The 23,065-nt window shown below is 47.9% G+C and overlaps 1 protein-coding gene across 1 annotated transcript in view; it reads right to left on the bottom strand.

Annotated features, from left to right (window-relative positions):
- The window catches only part of SLC9A1 (solute carrier family 9 member A1), a 51,116-nt gene extending 44,351 nt beyond the window's left edge, over positions 1 to 6,765 (bottom strand). The window contains exon 1 of the mRNA XM_059690650.1: positions 5,621 to 6,765. Coding sequence (XP_059546633.1) covers positions 5,621 to 5,972 — 352 coding nt within the window. The 5' untranslated portion in view covers positions 5,973 to 6,765. The remainder of the gene's footprint in view (positions 1 to 5,620) is intronic.
- Positions 6,766 to 23,065: the final 16,300 nt, after the last annotated feature.

The following is a 23,065-nucleotide window of genomic DNA, read 5'->3' as shown; positions in this document are numbered from 1 at the left end:
TCACCTCCCCCCTCCCTCCCCTCCAGCATGTTTTCTGTGTAATTTTGTTGCTGTTGTTATTTATTTGTTTTTAATGATTTCAGAGAGAAGAAGGGAGAGGGAAAGAAGGATAGAAACATCAAAGATGAGAATCATTGATCGGCTGCCTCCTGCACGCCCCCTACTGGGGATCAAGCCCAAAACCTGGGCATGTGCCCTGATTTGAAATCAAACCCTGATCTTCTGGTTCATGGGTCGAGTAACCACTGAACCACACCGGCCGGGCATGTTTTCTGTTTTAATTCACTTCTCTGCCTCTCCTGTCTCCTCTTAGAGGACCTACAACACTTCAAGGGAAAGGAAAAGCCCTCCATTTCAAAGGTTTGTTGCTCCACACAGAGAGCTCTGAGTCCAGCCCTCATGCTCCTCCTCCAAGCAATTACAGATGTGTTCGAGGGGGTGGTAAGAACTCAGACCTGTGCTGACCTGAACCCTAGGTCACCCCGCTCCTTAAGCCCTTCCCTCCTGCAGGAAGAACTGGTGTTCCTCCTGACAACCATTCAGGTTGCCAACATGGATGTGTCTGGTCATTTACTCTCCTCAGAGCCCTTTTGGATCGCTGGTTCCCCTTGATCCTCTCAATGAGCCAATGCCAGTCGGCAGGAAAGAGGACGGGTACACCAATATCACCTGCTACTCTAACCCACAGGACCTTCATTGAGATGACCAGAATTAAATACCGGATACGCAAATTACAGTACCCATAAGAATTACTACTAAATTCCACCTGCCTCTTAGGGATAAAGAGACCCGTGCCACCTGATGCCAACACAGAGCTGTCTCCCAGGGACCTTGCTGAGCCCTGAGGGTGAGCAAAAGCAACCCAGCACCCTTTCTGCCCAGGCAGGAGTTCACAGCAGGTTAGCCACCCGCTGCTGGATAAAGACAACCACCCTTTAACGGAAACCCCTCCTGCCCAAGCAGGGAAGAAGCAGTCAGACTACCGAGAGGGCACCAGCAAAGAGATGGCAAGGTCACTACCAGAGGACAAGGGACAGGCCCAGCCTCAGCTGCACCCATTTGGGCTCATAGGGACGGAGAATGGGTCCAATGCCAGCACGGAGAACCCTTACAGTTTTCTCAGGGCAGGGACAGGGCTCCCACCATTGACATCTGCCTGATCCCTAAAGAGAGTCCTACAACTGCCCAGGGCAGGTGCAGTGAACTGGGCACCTACTCAGTGCAGGGCCGTGTGCATCTGCCAAGGGGAATGTGAGGGGCAGATGTAACTGTACCCCTCAAGGAGGCTATGCCAAGACTCAAACAGAAAATAAAGAGCAATTCAGCATCACAGCAGATAACCTCTTTGAGCTGTTTCCTCATCTGCCAAACAGAGAGCCTTTATCTCATATGATTTTAGTAGGGATTAAATGAGATCACTTTTATAAAGTGTCCGACTCTACTCTGTAGATACTCAATAAATGGTTACTCTTATTTAAACACACACACACACACACACACACACACACACACACCAGAAGAGATGTCACAGGGCAGGCTAGGCCTAATGCCAAAGCTTCGGATAAACAATAAGGGAGATAAGGGAGATGGGTTCAGGGGGAGAAGTGAAAGCAACTGCTGTGGGCTGGGAGTGGGCTGGGAAGACCGCCCAAAGGGGATGAATCGGAACAGGCCCTGAGAGCTGCCACAGCGAGCTGGGCACTGTGCTGGGCATTCCCACATTCAATCTCTACATGGGTCCTAGAAAGCAGAGATGGCACGCCACCTCACTGATGAGGCAAGCCAGGTTCAGAGGAACAAGGTGCCTGGCCCAGGCTTGCTGACCATGTCTCTCCTTGCCACCAGGGCTGGAGGGGTGGGTGGGGCAGGGCCCAGAGGAAAGGCGTGCCTCGTGGGTGCTCAGCTAAATGGACTCCAAGCAGAATGACCAACTCAGGCCCTCTCACACCAACCCTGGCACTTCTAGGGACACATGTCCTACTCGAAGGCTTCTTCCTGGTCCTCAGTTGACCTCCACTGTCCTGCAGTCACTCAGCTGTTTTCCCAAAGAGCAAAAGGTCACCTTTCTTTTTAGAAAGGTCCCATCCGGGCTTCTTGTAACAGTTTCAAGGTGACCTTTAAGTTGTTCCTCTCTTCTTTTGAGAAGTGGGAGAGGAGAGTGCTAGTCTTATTTTTACAGGAAACCAGTTGCTGGCTCTGATAGCCACACATGTGAAGTGGGCAATAATGACTCCCATTCTCCTCGACTCACAGACGTGTTCTAAGAGTAAATGTCAGGGTACACCTTGCAAAGACCAAAACAAGCTATAAGATGGAAAGGGACAAAGGAAGGCTTTTCTGCCTCTGGTCAGGAGACAACATGAATACCTGCTTTCTGGGCTCCCAGGCCTCTGCCAGGAGTTCCGGGTCAGGAACGTGGACAAACAAATGCAGTGGGTGCCAGTGGTGAGCTGGGTTACAGGGAGGCTCTGCCTTGGCACGAGCACTGGACTGGGAGCCAGGTGAACTGGGGACAAAGCAGAATTCATGCAGGGTCCAAATCACCATGTGTGGTGGGCGTGGAGAATGGACCTAACTAAGGCTTGGGGTCACTCTCCTAGTTCTTGCAGTCATTTAAACACCCTCCCGCCACTAGCCCACCCCACCAAGGAAAGGACAAGAATGCCTGACTATTGCAGAGAGAAAAAGGCCAGAGAAGGGAAGTGATTTGCCCACTCACCACTGAATCAGTTAGAGAAGCCAGAGCGTCTACTCTAAAACTTCAGCTCCGACCCCGCCCCTCCCACACTCATCTCTGTCTGCCTAAAGCTCTGCTCGACGACTAGGGTAGGAATGAGAACTGCATACAGCACTTTCTATTCTTAAAGGAGGGGCACCTTGCAAGGGAAGCAGATGACAGAATGAGGGCTCCAGCATAGCTGCTACCCACACTGGGGCTCTGAGAGAATAGGCAAGACCCCAAATTAACTCCAAGGTTCCTGGGTAGTGCAGAGGGAGCATGGCTTCAGCCCCCAACCCCATCTCCTAAGTCAGTGGGTGCCATCTCCCCTCCCTCCAGCACTAGCTCCAGGAGACAGCTTAAGTGAAAGGAAAACAAAGTCAGCAGGACACACCCCAAACCCTGACACCCTGTGGCAGCCTAGGGTTGAGATCTGTAATCCTCCAGCCTCAAAGGATGTTGTAGGAGGCTGAGGTGGGGATGCCCGTAGGTGATTAAAATACCAACAGGAGCAGTTGCCACTCACCGAGTGCTTCGTGTGGGTACAAAGACAACTTTATGTGCATTAATTTATGTCATCAGCACATCAGTAGCACTATGGCTAGATGTTATTTCCCCATTTTATACAAGAGGAAACTGAGGCACAGAGAGGTAAGTGGCAAAGTGGTGGAGCCCTTATCTAACCCCAATTCTGCACTGCAAAAGGAAAGGGAAAACACGGGCTTTCACTTTCGGTCACATTTCTCTCTATTTCCTTCCCAGGATGGCCAGATGCTAGGACGCCTCTGTTTTCAGACACGGAAAAAATGCCCTCCAAAGCGAGAAACTCAGGCTTTTGGAACTGTGAAGGCCTCAGAGATCATATCCAACCTCCTCATTTTACAATAGGAAAACTGAGGTCCCAAGATTCAGTGACTTGCCAGGGTTACCTAAGTCAGTGAAATGGCAGAAATGGTCAGAAAGAGCCACGTAGGTCAATTAACAAGTGGAGATGGGTGACTGGTCCAAGGTCACACAGAGAGGTGGGATGAGAAGCCAAGTTTCCTAACTTCTAGACTAATGCCCCTGCCATGGCACCATCTCTGTTCTCCTGCTCCCCAGGATCCCTGGCACAGGTTCTGGTGGGGACAAAGCAGGCCAAGTCTGGCCCCATTAGAACCAGAGATATCAGGCCTATATAGACAAACTCCTGACTGCCCACAGTAGGATCTCTGTGGTCATGCTGTCATCCCACCAGAAGTCACTGAGACCTGCAATGTGTACCCGTCCCCAGTGCCCTAACACCGTGGCAGGTGTGGTTGAAAGGAGAGGCGGTTGGAGAGAGGAGGGCAGTTTATAGACAGCGCTTGTGAGGTCTCTTCCTGGTCTCACACAAGTAAATGACATATCATGGTCACTTCAGTTTCTTACAACAAATTAAAACATAGGTTTCATGACTGGATTGATATGGTCAAATTTAGATTCTTGCCAGTTTTGCAGGTGGGCGAGACCTGCAGAAAAAGGACCCAGCTTGTTCAAGGTCATGTTATTTGTCAGAATCAGTACACATGGCTCCCCTTGTCCAGTCCTTGATTTTTTTCCAGGAAACTGGCTGCCATCAGGGTATAGGTGCCAATGGCCCAGGTCCATGAATAGGCCAGGCCCTGCTACTGTCACAGGAAGCAAGCTCCATCCGGGATGTGTCAAAACAGAGCGCCTTCCTGCAGCATGTCCCAGAGTCTGCCTCACACCAGCCTCGCATTGCCACTCAGCTCCAGCTTGTCCTTGGAAAAGCTGCAAGGCTTCCTGCCAAGAGTCACAAACTCCCCAAACCCAAACCACCGGAGTACCAGGCCCTCGTGCCTTCTACAGCTAGCTGGGGCTAAAAAAGCAAAGGCAGCTTTTAAAGTGCCCCCTCCCCCTTCCAGGGACTTCTGAGCTATGCAGGCTCTGGTGAGCTCCATCCATCACCCAGCAGAACGGAGTGCTCAGGCCTAGCAGGGAGACCAACCCTCTGGGAGGGAACAACTTTTCTGTTTCCTCTTCTCCCATAAAGAACATTTCAAAGTCTCCTCAGACCAGAACATCCTGAACCCCTCCACCTGTCCCTCTCCCACTTGGTGGAGCAGCAGGCCAATGTGACTGGCCAGCTCAGACACCGCCCTGAGACCTAGCCAGGTGCCAATCTGGAAGTGAGCTGGGGCCAGACCAAGATTCAACCGCCTCCACTCCCCTCCACACTCAAAACAAACTACAGAAATTCCAGGGCCCCCTGTCCCATAAACTAAAGAATAGCAGTCCTAGGCCACAAACTGATTCAGGGGCTCCTCAGCAGGCAGGGCAAGCAAAGCTGATAGATAATATTCCAGGGAAAAAGGAAGGTGAAAATATTGGGATTCCTCATGTTTTACCACACTTCTAGGTCTCCAGCACACGGACTGACCGTCCCCCTCCCCCCACTATAATCAAACTCCTTAGCTAGGCAAAGTAGAAATATACTCCACCCTGGAAAACCCTCCCATGCAGCATTTAATTGCACCGGTTGCTGTTGACAGAGCAGGCTGTGCCCCTTGCGGGAAGACACTTCTCTCTGCCTTACACACAGCTGGGTGCCTGGCTCCCCTCAGGGTCTGGTCCAGCCAGAGACTTGCCAGGCCTGGTAGTCTTGCTGAAAGTTCCTCGTATCAGAAGCATCTCATGCTCTGATCCTGTCCTCTCCCAGGCACAATGCTGGTCCTAATCGTGGGAGGCCTCCGCCCACGGAGGCCACAGAGCTCAAGCTTGAGGAGGACCAAGATGGCAGGATGGAGGCGGCCTACATTACAGGAGCCCAGGCCTTTATTCCTGCCTCGAGTGGTAAGGACGGGGCCAGAAGCTCACCAGTTTGGTGGCGGCAGACGCATGGGAGCAAACCAGACTTACCTATCTTCATGAGGCAGGCCAGCAGGATCCAGAGGGAGATCTCGAAGGGTCTCTGCACGTGTGGGTAGTCGATGCCCAGGACTGGAAAGGGCTTTCGAGCCTTGGGGCTATGCTCAGTGATGGAATGGTTGACAGGGTGGCTCTCGGGGGTGAAATCCGGTGGGGCCGTGGTGACATCCCCAATTGAGCGTTCTCGTGGCGGCTCTGAGCCTCGGATGGTGCTGGCGGTAGGGCTGTGCTGGAGGCCATGGCTCCTGAGAACAGGTAGTAGCCCCACCAAGGCTACGACCACGAGCAAGGAAGAGAAGACTCGAGGCAGAGCGGGACCCCAGACGCCAGGCCAGAGAAGCATCCTCCCTCCCTCAGCCCAGTAGGCCTTGACCCTTAGCAAAGTGAGAGTAAGCCCTGGGACACAGGTGGCAAGGGGGTCAGCGGGTGGGAAGAGACTGGGGTAGTCTCTAGGGAAAGTTCATGTTCTAGAGAGGTCTTTTCGTGTGGAAGCAGTCCTCTGGGGGTGGAGGGAGGCTGGGTTCTCGATCTAGAACTCCAAGCTGAGCAAGAGGGACGGGGACCCAGGAAGCACCACAGCAGGAGACCGCAAGGTCTGGGCCTCCAGGCCAGGGAAACGGAGGGTGGGGACCGGACTGCGCCTAGGACAGAGGAAGGAAGAGGATGGGTTGCAAGGAAAAGGAAGAGGGGAGGCTGGGACCTGGGCTGAGAAAGTGACTGAGGAGCGGGGACTACGGGAAGAAGCAGGGAACGTGAGCTAAAGGAAGGAGACAGAAGCGGGTGGGACCCAGTCCAGGAAAAGAAGCGAGGGGGCTGGGAGCCCCGGCTGCGAGGAAGGAGTGAAGCCAGAAAGCGGCCGGGAGCTTCCCCACCCAGAGAAGCGCCGGGGTGCAGGCGTGCCGGGCTGAGATTCCAGGGAAATGGAGGGGGGAGGAGGGCGGAGGCAGGCGGCCCGGCGGGAGAGCGCGGCGCGGGCTGGGGGCGGCTCGCGGTGGGCCCCCGGCAACGCGCCCCTCCTTGCGGCCCCGGCGCGGCGCGGCGCTCCGCCCCGGCCCAGCGTCAGCTTCTCGGCGTCTAGATCCAGCTCGGGTTCCTGCGCCGGGTGCAGCCCCGGCGGCGATGGGCTGAAGCCTAGCCGAGCCGGTCACTGCTATTTATAGGCATCAACGAGCACCCCGCGTGAGCGGGCTAGAGGGACCTGTCAGCGCCCGTGCGGCGCAGCGACCCCTTGCCGCCGGCGGAAGGAAGTATTACGTCCCGTAGGCAGAGAAAGGAGAGGCAGAGATGGCACACACAAAAAAGTCCTGGATCTGTAGAGATTCTATCCAACAGAGGTAAAATGCTTTACTATTTACAAAGCGCTTTCACACCCACACCCGCAGTCTCATAAGGCTTCCCATGAGCCTTGTGAAGGATATATTATTATCTTATGTATTCAGTTACCACGTGACCTTGAGCAAGTTGCTTAACCTCCCTGTTCCACGCTTTTTCCTCTGTAAAGTGGTAATGGCAGCAGGACCTCTCAGAGGCTTACTGAGACGGCCAAATGCGATCGTCTGTGTAAAGGGTTTAGGATAGAGCCCCGCACGTAGAACTATTATTATGGTTTCAGTTTTGCACATGAGAAAATGGGTGAAAAAGGGTTCCTTAGCTAGTATGTAAATAGTTGTATTCGTTTGCTAGCGCTGCTGTCACAAAATTCCACAAACTAGGTGGCTTAAAAAAACACCCAGAAATGTATTGTCTCATATTCTGGAGTCTTGAGGTCTGAAGTCAAGGTGTTGGCAGAGTTGGGTGTGAGGGAGAATCTATTCCATGCTTCCAGCTTCTGGTGCTTTGCTGACAATCTTTGGTGTTCCTTGACTGTAGCAGCATAACTCCTGTCTTCACATGGCAACCTCCCTGTGTCACTGTCCCTGCGTCCAAATCTCCCCTTTTCATAAGGTTACCAATAAGACTGGATTAGGGGTCCACCCTAATGAACTCATCTTGACTTGATCATCTTCAATAACACTGTTTCCAAATAAGACCACATTCGTAGGTACTGGTGGTTTGAACTTCAACATCTTTTGGGAACATACAATTCAACCCGCAGCAGTAGTGGAATTGATATTTCAATGTATAGTGTTGGTTGGAATTGGTGAGATTCAAGATTCATTGTACACTGGAATCATTGTAAAATTTTTAAAAACAACCATTGACTGGCCCAGCCAGCACGCCTCAGAGGTTGGGCATCGACTTATGAACCAGGAGGTCACGGTTCGATTTCTGGTCAGGGCACATGAATTGGTTTCGGGCTCGATCCCCAGTAGGGGGCATGGAGGACACAACTGATCAATGATTCTCTCTCATCACTGATGGTTCTATCTCTCTCTCCCTTCCTCTCTGAAATCAATTAAGAAATTACTGAAATTCTGGCCCTATTTTTCAGAAAAGTAAATCAAGGCCAAGAAAGTCAAGGTGACTAGCTCCAAAGGCATTCGGTTCAGTTTGGCAAATATTTACGGGGCCTCTTGGCAGGGCTTTGTGCTGGGCTCTGGCAACACAGAGATAAGGCATGGGAGGAGGGAAGTGGAAGTGATTGGGAGGGGGCACACAGGGGCACAATGAGGGCTTCTAGGGTGCCGATAATGTTCTATTTCTTTACTGGGTGGTAGTAACAAAAGTTACACAGATGTAGTTGTTTTGTGATAATTCATCGAACACTCATGATTTGTGTGCTTTTCTTAAGATATGGTATCTTTTCACAAACAGGTATATTAAAATAATAGATGATGTGATAGTGAGTGAGGTGTTGACATTAAACTGAATTCTCTGTACCTCACATTCTCCTGGCACAGGTCCAGCCATTTGAGAGATGATAGAAGAGCCTAGAGGAGTCTTCAGAGAAAGCCAAGGACCTCATGTCACCTGGGAGCAGGTGAAAAGAAAACATCAGTTATACAGGAAATAACCGAAGAAAGAAATAGCTTTTAGGGCAAGGATCAGAATAATGACGATAATGCCTCACAATGGTTCAGTCCCTTATAGTTCACAACCAAATGCCCCAGGTTTATCAATGACCCAAGTCCTGGTACATAGTGAGGGCTCAATAGATAGTAGCTATTATTAATCTTCATTTTATAGATTAAAAACACCAGACTCAGACATGAAGCCATTTGGCCAAGGTCACACAGCTATTAGGTAGCAGATCCTGAACTCAAGTCAGCTTTCTAGTGTCTGAATCCAGAACTACTTCAAAACACCACAGGTCAAAAAAGAGGGGGGAAGCGTGGGGCTACTAGAGGGACTCTCCACAGGTGACATGAGGTCAGAACCCTGAGACCTCTAATCCTTTCCAGTCTTGAGGGCAATGTTCACTGTTGTGCTCCCATCCTCCCTACTCTCTGTCTCTCCCTCTCTGCATTCTCAGTGACTCCTTGGTGGGTAGCAGATCCCATGAGGTTCAGCCCTGAGATCCTCCATAGCCTGGAGAAGGTTGTAACAGCATGACAGAAAATAGGAAAGAGCACTTGGGAGAAATTATCTAGGCAGCCCATGGCCAAGATCCAGCCCAGACCAGGCAGTATAGTATAAAAGTTAAGTACAGGCGTGGACTCATGTAGATAGCCATATTACCTAGTTCAAATCCCAGCACCACCACTCACTAATTGTATGACCTTCGGTAAATCAATCAAACCCCCTGTTCCAGTTTCTCCCTCCATAATCTGGGGTGCATGACAGTTTCATGGGGCTGTTATGAGGATATTAACCAATGCACTTAGAACAGCACCCAGGAACTACCTGATTAGCTTTCATGAATGAAATGTATGTCACCTCTATCAATGATGGGCAACCGCTATCATGCATATAATGTATTATTTTGACATTTTTAACACCAATATCTTCACCTCTAACTCCCTTCCGGTTACTGCCAAAAACTTGAGAGAGAATTGTCTATAATGTTTGCATCATTTCTCTCCTCCCAGTCTCTTTAATCTGGTCCAATTAGATTTTCACACCTAAATATTGTACCTACTTTGCTCTTGTCTATGTCACTAAGGACCTCTGTAGGAGAGGAAAAGTTCTTCCTCCACCCATCTTAGGTTCTCCATCTGGGGCCTATGGATGAGACTGGCCAAGTACACATCAACAAGAGAAAAGCAGAAGTTCAGGAATATGTCCAATGTGTATCCAGAGATGAGTGACTCAAATGCTTAGTTAGAACTTGGGCTTATATAGCATCTTAGAAAAGGAACAATACAGTTTTAGAGAAGTGACAAGACAAAGGAAAAGGAACTGCATTTAGGACTAGCAAATTGTGGGAAGGCAAATATATGGGAAACTATTGGTAGATAAAGGCTATTAGTAAAGTTTGTTCTATAGATTCCTCTGGTGCTGTCTCCAGGCTGATAAGGGTCTAAAGTTGTCTCTGGTGAATAACTTATTTTTTCTGGTAGAGAGAGACACTTCCATCAATTTTTGTCCTACTTTTATACAAATAGAGGCAGGCAGAGAGCTTTTCTCAGATCTGCTTCTTCTCAACTGCTTTCAGCTCAAAATAATCCGCGTGCCAAAGTGGTATATTTTGAGCGGTATATATTGCTCAGTCAAATGGTGATGTCTGTCTCAGCCCTTGTTTTTCTTTACCTATCAGCAACCCCAACACATTTAGTCATTCTCTCTTTCTTAGACTGCTGGGCCACACTACCCACTTTCTCCTTCCTGAAACACTTTCCTCAATTAGCTGATCAGATCCCTTTCTCTCCTGGCTTTTCTCTTGGTTTCCCCCCCCACTTTACTGGCTGTTCCTGCTCAGCCTCCTGTTGCTGAATCCTCCCCCTTCTCCTCTTCCTCCTCCTCAGCAGCTCTCTCTCTCTCTCTCTCTCTCTCTCTCTCTCTCTATATATATATATATATATATATATATATATATATATATATATACTAGAGGCCTGGTGCATGAAATTCATGCACAGGTGGGGGGTCCCCTCAGCCCAGCCTCCACCCTCTCCAATCCAGGACCACTCGAGGGATGTCCGACTGCGGGTTTAGGCCCGATCCTGGGGATAGGGCCTAAACCAGCAGTCAGACATCCCTCTCACAATCCGGGACCGCTAGCTCCTAACTGCCCACCTACCTGCCTGATCACCCCTAACTGGCCCTCCTGCCAGCCTGATCACCCCTAACCACCTCTGGCTGCCAACCTGATCGCCCCTAACTGCCCCTCCTGCCAGCCTGGTCACCCCTAACTGCACCCCCCTGCCAGCCTAGTTGCCTCCAACTTCCCCCCCACCAACCTGGTTTCCCCTAACTCCCCCCCGCCCCCGCCAGCCTGGTTATCCCTAACTGTCCCCCCCCCCGCTACCATGGTTGCCCCCTACTGCCCCCCCGATGGCCTGGTCACCCCCAACATCCCCCCTCTGCCAGCCTGGTTGCCCCTAACTGCCCCCCTTCCAGCCTAGTTGCCCCCCCCCACCAGCCTAGTTGCCCCTTACTGTCTCCCCTGCCGGCCTGGTCACCCCAACTGCCCCCCTCTGTCGGCCTGGTCACCCCTAACTTCCCGCCCTGCCAGCCTGGTCGTCCCATGCAGCCTGCTGCTCAGTCATTTGTTTGTCCCTCACTAACCCCTTGGCCAGCCTGGTCGCCCCACACAGCCTTCTTGTTCAGTCATTCTGTTGTCCCTCACTAACCCCCCTGCCGGCTTTGTTTCCCCACTCAGCCTGTTCGGTCATCCATTCGGTTGTTTCGAATGTGACGGCCCCTGGCTCTTTATATATATAGATATGTGTGTGTGTGTGTGTGTGTGTGTATATATATATAATTTTTGTAAATCTATGTATTGATTTCAGAGACGAAGGGAGAGGGAGAGAGATAGAAACAACAATGATGAGAGAGTATCATTGATCGGCTGCCTCCTGCATGCCCCACACTGGGATCGAGTCCACAACCTGGGCATATGCTCTGACCAGGAATTGAACCATGACCTCCTGGTTCATAGATCAACACTCAACACTGAGCCACGCCAACTGGGTGCAGCAACACCTTCTAAATGTTAGGGCCCCAGGTTCAGTTCTCATCTTTTCATGTTCTATATCTATATTAATTTATCTGATGATCTCATCCTTTCTTGTGATTTCAAATAACATCTGTATGCAGACAATGCATAGATTTCTATCTTCTCTATTCTAAACTTCAGACTACCACATCCAGCTGATCACTCGACACATCCATCTGGTTGTCCAAGAGAAATCTTAGACTCAACATGTCCAAACGGAACTCCAGGCCTTGCCACCTTCCTCAAACCTGCTTCTCCCACTGTCTTTCGAGTCCAGGAAACAGTCACTCCTTCCATTTACTCAGGTCAAAAATCTGAGTCATCTTTGATTCCCTTCCTTCCTTCCTTCCTTCCTTCCTTCCTTCCTTCCTCCCTCCCTCCCTCCCTCCCTCCCTCCCTCCCTCCCTCCTCCCTCCCTTCCTTCCTTCCTTCCATGTTTCAGGTGCACAACATTATAATTTGACATCTGTACATACTACAAAGTGATCACTCCCAATACCATCCATCACACCTATCACCATATAATAACCCCCTTCACCCATTTCACCCATCCCTAACCCCCTTCTCCTCTGGCAACCCCCGTCTGTTCTCTCTATGCATTTGTTTTTGTTTTATTTTGTTTGCTTGCTTATTATTTGTTTTAGGTTCCACATATGAGTGAAATGATATGGCAGTTCTAGCCTTAATTCGTTGAGGAATCTCCATACTGTTCTCCACAGCGGCTGCACTAATTTACAGGCCCACCAGCAGTGGACAAAGGTTCCTTTTTCTCCACATTCTCTCCAACACTTGTTGCATTTGCCTAATAATGAGTGATGTTGAACATCTTTTCATATGCCTGTTGGCCATTTGCATGTCTTCTTTGGAAAAATGCTTGTTCAAATTCTCTGCCCATTTTAAAATCAGGTTGCTTGTTTTTTTTTATTGTTGAGTTGTATGAATTATTTATATATTTTATATATTAACCCCTTATCAGATGTATGCTTAGCAAATATCTTCTCCCATTCGGTAGGTTACCTTTTCATTTTGATAATAATTTCCTTTGTTGTGCAGAAGCTTTTTAGTTTGATGTAGTCCCACTTGTTTGAATTTGCTGTTGTTTCCCTTGACTTTGAATGACTTCTTTATTTTTTTCATGTTAGTCCTCAGCAAATAATGTCAATTCGATCTTTGAAATATATCCAGAATCCAACCACTTCTTACCACCTCCAATGCTACCACTCTGGTCCAAGCCACCACCATTTCTTGCCCAGATTATTATAATATCCTTTAGCAGCCTCCTCTCAAGAAAGCAGCCAGAGGGATTGCTCTAAAACAGGGGTCCTCAAACTTTTTAAACAGGGGGCTAGTTCACTGTCCCTCAGACCATTGGAGGGCCGGACTATAGTTTTAAAAAAACTATGAACAAATGCCTATGCACACTGCACATATCTTATTTTGAAGTAAAAAAGCAAAATGGGAACAAATACAATATTTGTATTTGCATGTGGCCCACGGGCCGTAGTTTGAGGACCCCTGCTCTAAAACCTAATTCAGTGCTGCCACCCCCTGCTCAACCCCCTCCAAGGTTCTTATTATGACACTAGAGGCCTGTTGCACGAAGAGATTCGTGCAATAGGCCTTCCCTTCCCCTGGCTGCCGGCACCGGTTTTCCTCCGGCAACGGGGACCCAGGCCTTTGCTCTGGCCACGGCCGGAGCCTTCAGTCTTCGCTCAGACACTCCGCCCTATGTATGCAAATTAACCGCCATCTTTGTTGGGTTAATTTGCATACTCTCCTGATTGGCTGGTGAGCATAGTGGAGGGGTGGTTAATTTACATGTTTGTCTATTATTAGGTAAGATAAGGCCCCACCCAATCTAACCCCCACATTGCTCTGCCCTCATCACTGACTCTTTTCCCATTATTCTCTCTGTTTTAGCCACCCTGGCTTCCTTGCTATTTATTTTTTAGACACTCAGAGTTTACTGCTACCTCAGAGCTTTGACCTTGTTGCAATTACCCTTAAGATATCTGCTTGGTGCCCTGCTTCACTTCCTTAGGGTTTTTGTCCAGCTGTTACCTCTCAGTGAGGCCTTCCCTGACCCCCAAACCCATCTTTTAAATGTAATACCTCCCATCCCACCTTTCCTTTTTCTTTTCCTCCTTTCTTTTTCTCTATAACTCTTTTTTAAAATATTTGTATTGATTTCATAGAGGAAGGGAAAGGAAGAGAGAGAACCATCAATGATGAGAGAGAACCATTGATTGGCTGCCTCCTGCCTGCCCCCTACTGGGGATCGAGCCTGCAACTGTGGGCATGTGCCCTTGACTGGACTCCAACTTGGGACCCTTTGGTCCCACAGGCCCGTGCTCTATCCACTGAGTCAAACCAGCCAGGGCCTCTATAGCTCTTTTACTGCCTGACATACTACGTATTTTTATGGCCTGTCTTGCCCTCACTAGAATGTAAGCTCCACAACAGCAGGGACTCAAGGCAGAGAGCACAATGGTTGGAGGACAGACGTAGAGCCAGGCTGCCTGGATTTGAATGTTGTCTCTACCGCTGCCTGGCCCTGTGACCCTTGGCAAGGTACTTAACTTGGCTGCACCTCAGTGTCTTCATATATAAGATGGAGGCAATAATAGAACCTATGTTACAAGATTACTCTGAGGATTAAATAAGTTAAGGCATATAAAGTGCTTAGAATTACACCTGTTGTACAGTAAATGCTGCATGTGCTTTCTATTATTATTATCACAGAACTAGAGGCCCAATGCACGAAATTCATGCAAGAGTAGGCCTTCCTTCCCCCAGCTGCTGGCATCAGCTTCTCTCTGGTACCCAGGACCCAGGCTGCCCTCACAGCCCCGGCTTCATCCAAAGGTCATCCGGAAGGACATCCGGTCTAATTAGCATATTATGCTTTTTATTATTATAGACTAGAGGCCCAGTGCACGATATTCATGCACAGGCGGTGGGGGAGGGCTGTTCCTCAGCCCAGCCTGGACCCTCTCCAATCTGGGGCCCCTTGGGGGATGTCTGACTGCCGTTTACAGGGATCAGGCTTAAACCGGCAGTTGGACATCCCTCTCACAATCAGGGACTGCCAGCTCCTAACCACTCGCCTGCCTGTCTGCCTGATTGCCCCTAACCGCTTCTGCCTGCCAGCCCAATCGCCCCCAACTGCCCTCCCCTGCAGGCCTGGTCGCCCCCAGCTGCCCTCCCCATTATTCTCTCTGCTTTATTCTCTCTGCCAGCCTGATTGCCCACAACTGCCCTCCCCTGCTGGCCCCCAACTGCACTCCCCTACCGGCCTGGTTGCCCCCAACTGCCCTCCCCTGCCGGCCATCTTGTGGCAGCCATCTTGTGATGACGTTGCACACAACGCCACCTAGGCTTTTATTATATAGGATGCTTGGCTCATAGTAAGTCCTATACAATTGTTAGCTTTTATTGTTCTGTATCCTGAACATATATAGCTGCCATATCTTCAGAGCTGAGAATAGCACTTGGCACAAAAGTCATTCAAGCGTGATCTGTTAGATGAATGAATTAGGATACATGGATACATAAACAATATAGAGTATTTTTGAGTGCTTTTTAAATTTATACCAATGCCATTATATCATATATATCCTTCTTCATCTTTTAGTCAGACTTTTAATTCTTTGTGAACTTGATGGGTAGAAAATAGTACCTCACCATTTTTAAAAATAAACGTTTTATTTTGGAATCTCTTTAGATCTATAGAAAAGTTACAGTAGTAGTTAAGACAGTTCCCATATACCCACACCTCACTCAATTTCCGCTGTTAACAGTTTACATTACCATGGTAGATTTGTCAAAACTAAGAAGCCAATATTGGCTTATTACTGTTAATTAATCTCCAGACGTTATTCAGATTTCACTAATCATTTTTCCAGGACACTATGTTGCAGTTAGTCCTCATGTCTCCTTAGTCACCTCTGGTCTGGGACAGCTTCTCAGTCTTTCTTGTTCCTATGACCTTGATAGTCTTGAGGAGCACTAGTCAGGTATTCAGCAGAATGCCCCTCGATTTGGACTTATTTGATGTCTTCCTCGTGACTAGACAGGAGTTATTGGTTTAGGGGAAGAACAACACAGGTGAAATGCCCTTCTCATCACACCCTTTCAGGGGGGACAGGCTACCCACACGACTTATTACTGGTGATGTTATTACCCTTGAACACCCTGTTAATGTGGTGTTTCCAGGTTTCTCCACTGTAAAGTTACTATTTTTCCTCTTTCCCTACTTTATTCTTTGGAAGTGGCATCAATCATTTTAATTTGCATTTCCCTGCTGTTGAAAGTACCTTTTCCGAGAATTGCCTGTTCATATCCTTGCCTATGTTTCAACTTGTTTGCTTTAGTACTTACTGATATCTAGGTGTTATTTATATATAAATTACAATTATCTTCTCCCAGGGAGGAATTTAGTACTTTAATTTTGTTTATAGTGCCTTTGCCATGTAGAAGTCTTTTAATTTAATCATACTTACATGTTTTTGCTTTATTCTTTGTGCTTTTTGAGCACCCAGCCATGACTCAGCAATACCCTAATAACCATTGGTTCTAGTGACTATTCACATTACCCTTTTGCCTGAATGCCTTCCCTCCCTTTCCTTTCCAAGCAAACTCCTACTTATCTTTAATGCCATAAACCAAATGGAAACTCCTCTGCAAAGCCCTCCCTAGTTCCCCAGGTAGAATTTGGTGGTTGCTCTCTCCACAGTGCTCCCACACATATTAGCCCTATCTTTTTAAAAAATATTTTTGTAATGATTTCAGAGAGGAAGGGAGAGGGCGAGAGAGATAGAAACATCAATGATGAGCGAGAATCATTGATTGGCTGCCTTCTGCACGCCCCACACTGGGTTGAGCCCACAACCCTGTCATGTGCCCTGACCAGGAATCGAACTGTGACCTCCTGATTCATACATAGGTCGACCCTCAACCACTGAGCCACACCGGCTAGGCTTGACCCTATCTTTATTACAGCATATATCACATGCTATCATGTTGCCCTTTGCTTAATTGTTTGTGTCTTTGTCCCACTAGATGTAATTGCTGGAGGAGAGGGACACCATGCAATTCATCTCTGTAAATGAGCACGGGGCATGATGCTGTCACTGTTTATTGGATAAATGAATGAGGCTGCAGTCTGCATCAGCAGTCTCCAGGCTTTATGCTCTTGTGCCCGCTTTAAGATTTTTTTAAAAAAAAAACCTGCACCCGCTCTGTATTTGTGAAGACTTCAGCAGGAGACAAATGGCACCCTCCAGACAGTTCAACAAGATTGTATTTACAAAGAGCTAATTTAGAAGGTGCGGTCAAGGTATAGGAAAATTACAAGGGATCACGCAAGAAGCTGGGATGGGCCCCAGCCAGGCTGTTACTATACAATTTCTCTGCCTTAAGAAGAGCACTAACTTCCTGTCCAGGGACAGAGCCAGACTGACTAGACCTTCAGAGTTGGGAACCAGGGGAATAGAGACCCTGACATCACTTTCTTCCCTCCCTCTGGCTCCTGCCAAGACCCCCTTGTGGCCAAAGCCAAACCAAGGCAAATAGACACATTCAAGTCAGCCAACCAGGGGAGAGTCAGGATGAAGGAAGGTGGAGACTGGATCCACGTGCAGGATACCTGGCATATTTTTAAATCAACAACTAAAAGGTATGCCGTTACAAAGGATATGCTTCCGAGCATATTGTAAATATTAATATTTTAAGTAAAACTGTTCCCTCATCAACTGAATGTAAGTATCATTGTGATTTAATACTCTTTAATTTCAAGAGGATACTGGGACAAGCTCCACTTTAACTGACAGACATGCTACATTATTTTCTTCTTGAATGCTTCCTCTCACAGGATGTTATCCTAAGATGATATATTTTATTCTTTTTTATTTTGTATTTATTGATTTTAGAGAAAAAGAGGAAGGGAGAGAGAGAGGAGCATGAGAGAGGAACACAGATCTGTAGTTCCACTCTTTTATGCATGTACTAGAGGCCCGGTGCACGAAATTCGTGCACAGGGGCGGTTGCCTCAGCCTGGCCTGCACCCTCTCCAATCCGGGACATCCCTCTCACAATCCGGGACCACTGGCTCCTAACTGCTCACCTGCCTGCCTGTTTCATCGTCCCTAACTCCCCCCCTCCCCGCTGACCTGGTCATCCCTTACTGCCCCCCCTGCCGGCCTGGTCGCCCATCACTGCCCCCCTCCCCCGGCTGGCCTGGTTGCCCCCAACTGCCCCCCCTGCCGGCCTGGTTGCCTCACGCAGTCTGCTGCTTGGTCATTTGGTCGCCCCTCACTAACCCCCTTGCCGGCCTGGTCATCCCATGCAGCCTGTTCAGTCGTCCATTCGGGTGCAATGGTCACTTAGGCTTTTATATGTATAGATTGGTTGATTCTTGTGTGTGCCCTGAATGCGGATCGAACCTGAAACCTTGGTGTATCAAGACGACACTCTAACCAACTGAGCTACCAGGGCCAGGACTATTTTACGCTTGAAAGTCTGTTATTGATTACCCAATTCATACTTAGAAATTTATATATCTAATTGAAATTTAATTTTTTTAATGTAAAAGTTTTTGAAATTTAAAAACTTTAAAAGTTTGATTGACTTTAAAGCTCTATGTCTTTGAAATTTCTTCTGGATTGAAGTATGACCAGTATTATTGTTATATTAGTACACAATTGATCAGAGGAACATAACATATCTTTTAATAAATAATGATTAAACAAAGAGTAAAATAAAACTGGAAAAGCATCTCTTACTGAAATAGGTATTTTGCAATTAGTTTATATATCTATGGATAAATATTGCTGGAATGCAACTGGATTCAGCATCAATTTTAATCTATTTTGTATTTTTAGAAATAGGGTCACTGAGAAACCATGTTCACATAAACCAGTAAATGAGAATGGAGGAAGTTTTGTTTTAATAATGTCAATTATTTGAATTCCTTTTGAGTTACAAGCCATAAATTCACATAGTGAACTATTATTTTTTTTAGTGAACTATTATTAAAAGTTATTTTTAATGACAACAAAATTAGAACCTTCTTCAACTTTATTGAAAGCAAAGAACTAGCAACTGCCAGTTTGCTAAATGCTTTGGTGTCCAGTTATTAGAGTCCTTCATCTTTGATTGGTGCCCTGAGGTCTTTAGCCCTGGGTAATGCTGTGGGTAAAAACTGAGCTGGAGATTTTGTAAAGTGTGAGCAGGGGAGGTGGGAAAGAAGATGGACCTAGACTTCAGCATGTATTCTCCAGAGGATGGATCTTAGGAAAGAGCACATGTAAAGTTTGAAGATCTGGACGTCAGTTCTTGGAAGTATCTGTGCCAAATACTCCTGACTTCAAGGTGCTTGAGAAAGAAGTTAGCAAATTGCCAGACCACAGAATTATTGAGGGGTTGGTTGGTGAGTAGTGCTGGAGGCATTCAGAGTTACTTTCCACCTATGGGGGCCCAGGAAAGGCTTCAGGGATGAGGTGGCATGTGAGTTGCTTTTCAGGTTCTGTAGGATTTTGACAAAAGAGATAGTAAAGAGGTCATTCCAGATAAATGAACTGGGTAAACAGAGGGTCAGAGACAAAAAAACCAAAGTGTGTGTTTGAGGAATAACACTTTAGCAGAAGCAGAGGGGAGGTATAGTCAAAGAGAGGGAGAAAAGGCTGGAAACATCTATAATAATAAAAGGGTAATATGCTAATTAGACCGGACAAACTTCCGGAAGTCATTCCGGACATCCTTCCGGACGAAGCCGGGGCTGGAGTGAAGCCTGGGTCCCAGGTGCCTGCCAGCAGCCAGAGGAGGGAAGCCGCCCAGGTCCTGGGTGCCGGAGGGAAGCCAGTGCCAGAGGGAAGCCAGTGCCAGCAGCCAGGGAAAGGAAGGCCTACTTTTGCACGAATTTTCAGGCATGGGGCCTCTTAGAAGAATCATAAACTCACAAAGCTAAAATCTACCTCGCAGACCAGTTAATTCAACTTCCACTGCTACCATCACCACTCCACCAAAATCCACTCCGTGTTTAAATGCATCTGGTTGTGAGGAGTTCACTCATTATAGAATACCTCTGTCCAATGTATAATTTAAAATTTTCTGGTAACTACAAAAAATAAACAGTAAAAAGAAACAGATGAAATTAATGTTTTATTCAATTCAACACATTCAAAATATTATCCCTTGGCATGTAATTAATATAAAAACTGTTATGAGAATTTTACATTCTCTTTTAAAAATTATATTGATTGATTGATTGATTGATTGATTTGAGAGAGAGAGGAGAGAGAAACGTTGATTTGTTGTTCTACTTATTTATGCATCCATTGGTTGGTCCTAGTATGTGCCCTGATCCTAGATTAGGGGCACTCGGTGCTGGCCTTGCAGGTCAGGGGAAAGTTTCGGGAGGAAGATATAAAGGAATGAACATAATGCTAAAAACAGATTTGGTTATGTTCAGTTTATAGTTATTCTTTAGGCCATATTTATATGTTTGATGTACTCTTCTGTATATATGATATATTTCATGATTTAAAAACATAGCTTTCCAGGCCAACCAGCGTAGCTTAGTGGTTGAGCATCGACCTATGAACCAGGAGGTTACGGTTCAGTTCCCGGTCAGGGCACATTCTGGGGTTGCAGGCTCGATCCCCAGTAGGGGGCGTGCAGTAGGCAGTGTATCATTGATTCTCGCTCATCATTGGTGTTTCTATCTCTCCCTCTCTCATTCTCTCTGAAATCAATAAGTATTATATTTTTAAAAAGTTATATGCCTGGGGCATTATTAGCCACCATGACCTGCCCAAGTAGGAATTTATAATCAGACTAGTGGCCCGGTGGTCCCTCGGCCTGGCCTGCGCCCTCCCGCAGTCCAGGAGCCCTCGGGGGATGCACGACTGATGGCTTAGGCCTGCTTCCCATGGAAAGCGGGCCTAAGCTGTCAGTTGGACATTCTTAGCGCTGCCACCACTGCTGTGCTCTCCAGCTGTGAGCCCCGCTCAGGGCTTCTGGCTGAGTTGCGTTCCCCCTGTGGGAGCACACTGACCACCAGGGGGCAGCTCCTGCGTTGAGCATCTGCCCCCTGGTGGTCAGTGCACATCATAGTGGCCAGTCGTTTGACGGTTCAGTCGATTTGTAGATTAGCCTTTTATTATATAGGATCACCCTGTGAGGTTACTTTCCATAGAATTCCTTTTTCCATCCACAACATAATATGAAACCCAGGGGAGAGAGGCATCAAAAAAAGAAAGGTCTTACTATTCCAAGAGGCCTCTGGTGAGGCTGCATTGCAGGAAGCTCGGGCAAGGGGTGTGGTAGGGTAGCAGGCCCGACTGAAATTGTAGATTGGGACCAGGTTAGGCCTATGGGACTTTATCCTGTGCCGTAGCCTTTGAAGGCTATTGGGCAAGGGTGTGGCTGATTACACAGTGATTCAGTCAAGGGCACACAGTTCAGCCGTCAGAGGCTCCCTACCCCAGTGAAGCTGCCTTCCACCTGCTCTTCCTTCTTTGCCTGCAGGGCAAGCTCTGGCATGAATCTAAGTCACTAGCACAGAGACGATCACCTCCACTGCCCACCCTGCCACCCACATCTCACCCTGCTCCAGAGGTCTTCAAAGGCTCCGCATTTAGAATCTCAACCTGCCACACCTGGTCAGGGCTGTGCACCCAACCCAGAGACCTCAGGGCAGGAAGTGAAAGGGTGGAGCTCATGCCAAAGTCAACATACTCTTGGTTGAGTCATTTCTTCCACCACACCCCCTCTGCTGATTCCTTCCTCCCATAACGAAAGGAAAGCAGCCCATTGGTGGGGGAAGAGGGCTTGGAGGCAGAACAAGATGAGGCTTCAAGACTGAGCCTAGGATATCATGCACCCAGGAAATTTGTCCATTATCAATCTCTCTTCTGCAGGCCTGCTGGAAATACAAATGTGTCCAGGTCAGAAGTTGGGGGAAGGGAAAGAGGGGAGAGAAAAAGGAGGTGAAGGATGTATGGTGTACAACTTTCTTGCCAGCAGTCGTAGCAATGAGAGTTCAATGCTAGACTGTATCAGATTCTCACACCTCAATGAAACCAGTTTTTCTCCATCCTGTATCTTTTATCCTTCCATGGGAGAAAGAAAAGACTAACACTATTGCGCAATTTCTTCAACAGCAACTGTGTATTGATCCACCCATTGTATAGATGAGAACGTCAAGGCTCAGAGAAAGTAAATGGCATGACAAGGGTTATGCAGCTGGTAAGTGGCAGAGCTGGGAGAGAAAAATGCCAGTTCAAATCTTTAGAAGCATGGGTTCAAAAAATGATCTTGCGGGATTTCACCTCTTAGGGGAAGAGGAAATGGTTTATGGTAAAATTCCATTTTTGTACTGAGTATCCAGCTCCCATTTCCGACCTCACTCTCTGCCATGGTTAGAGTGGCCACAGCCGGTAGAGACCCTCTCACCTCAGAGCCTTGCCCTTCGTTTCGCCCAGAAGGGTGTCCCCCCATATTTCTTCATCACCTCATTTGGTCTCTGCCTAAAAATCAGAGAAGCCTTCCCTGATCACCCCATATCCAAACAGCAGCTTCTAGCACCCACATCCCCGTACGATGTCTCATTTGTCCTCATAGCACCTACGACATCTTGACATATTCATATACAGTTGACCCTTGAACAACACGGGTTTGACCGCCGTGGGTCCACTGATACATAGATTTAAACTACTTATTTTTATGCTTATTGTTTGTCTCTGCTAGACCTTCAACTCCAGGAGGACAAGGACCTGGTCTGTTTGGTTCACTGCTGTAATCCTCGTGTCTGACATATAGTAGCTCCCTAACATGTTCAATGAATAAAAAGGGGAAATTCTACTTTCTTCCACTAAGATTTACTCTCCTAATCCCCATCAGCTGCTAAATCCCTCTCACCCTTAGAAGCCTCACTCCTTGGCTCTCCCTTCAGAGACTTTGTTCCTCATCGTCCCTCGCCCCGGGATTGACACAGCCACCCGTGCAGCTGCTCCAGCCAGAAACCAGAAGTCATCCTCAACTTCTTCTTTCTGCCTGCCTGCCCCACCACCCCCTCTTTCCAATTAATCAGCTCCAGTGCACTTCTGCCTCTTAAATTGTCTCCCAAATCTGCCGTGTTTCCCGATCCCTGCTGTGCTCCCTCCACCAGGCAGCCCTCCTTTCTTGCCTGGGTTGCAGCATTAGCCTTGTAACCAGTCTCTGCCTCCAGTTTAGCCCCTGCCATTCACTCTCCACATTGCAATCAGAGTGATTGGTTTAAAGCTCAAATTGTCTGGGTAAACACGCCATTGAGTTTTCAGTGGCCTGATATAAAGTCCAAGATCTTAAGGGAAAAAAAGCCCTAGGCCAGCGGTTCTCAACCTGTGGGTCACGCCCCC

The sequence above is a fragment of the Myotis daubentonii genome, chromosome 3 (assembly GCF_963259705.1).
Source record: "Myotis daubentonii chromosome 3, mMyoDau2.1, whole genome shotgun sequence".
Lineage (NCBI taxonomy): Eukaryota > Metazoa > Chordata > Mammalia > Chiroptera > Vespertilionidae > Myotis > Myotis daubentonii.
This window is presented reverse-complemented; position numbering and strand designations above follow the sequence as displayed.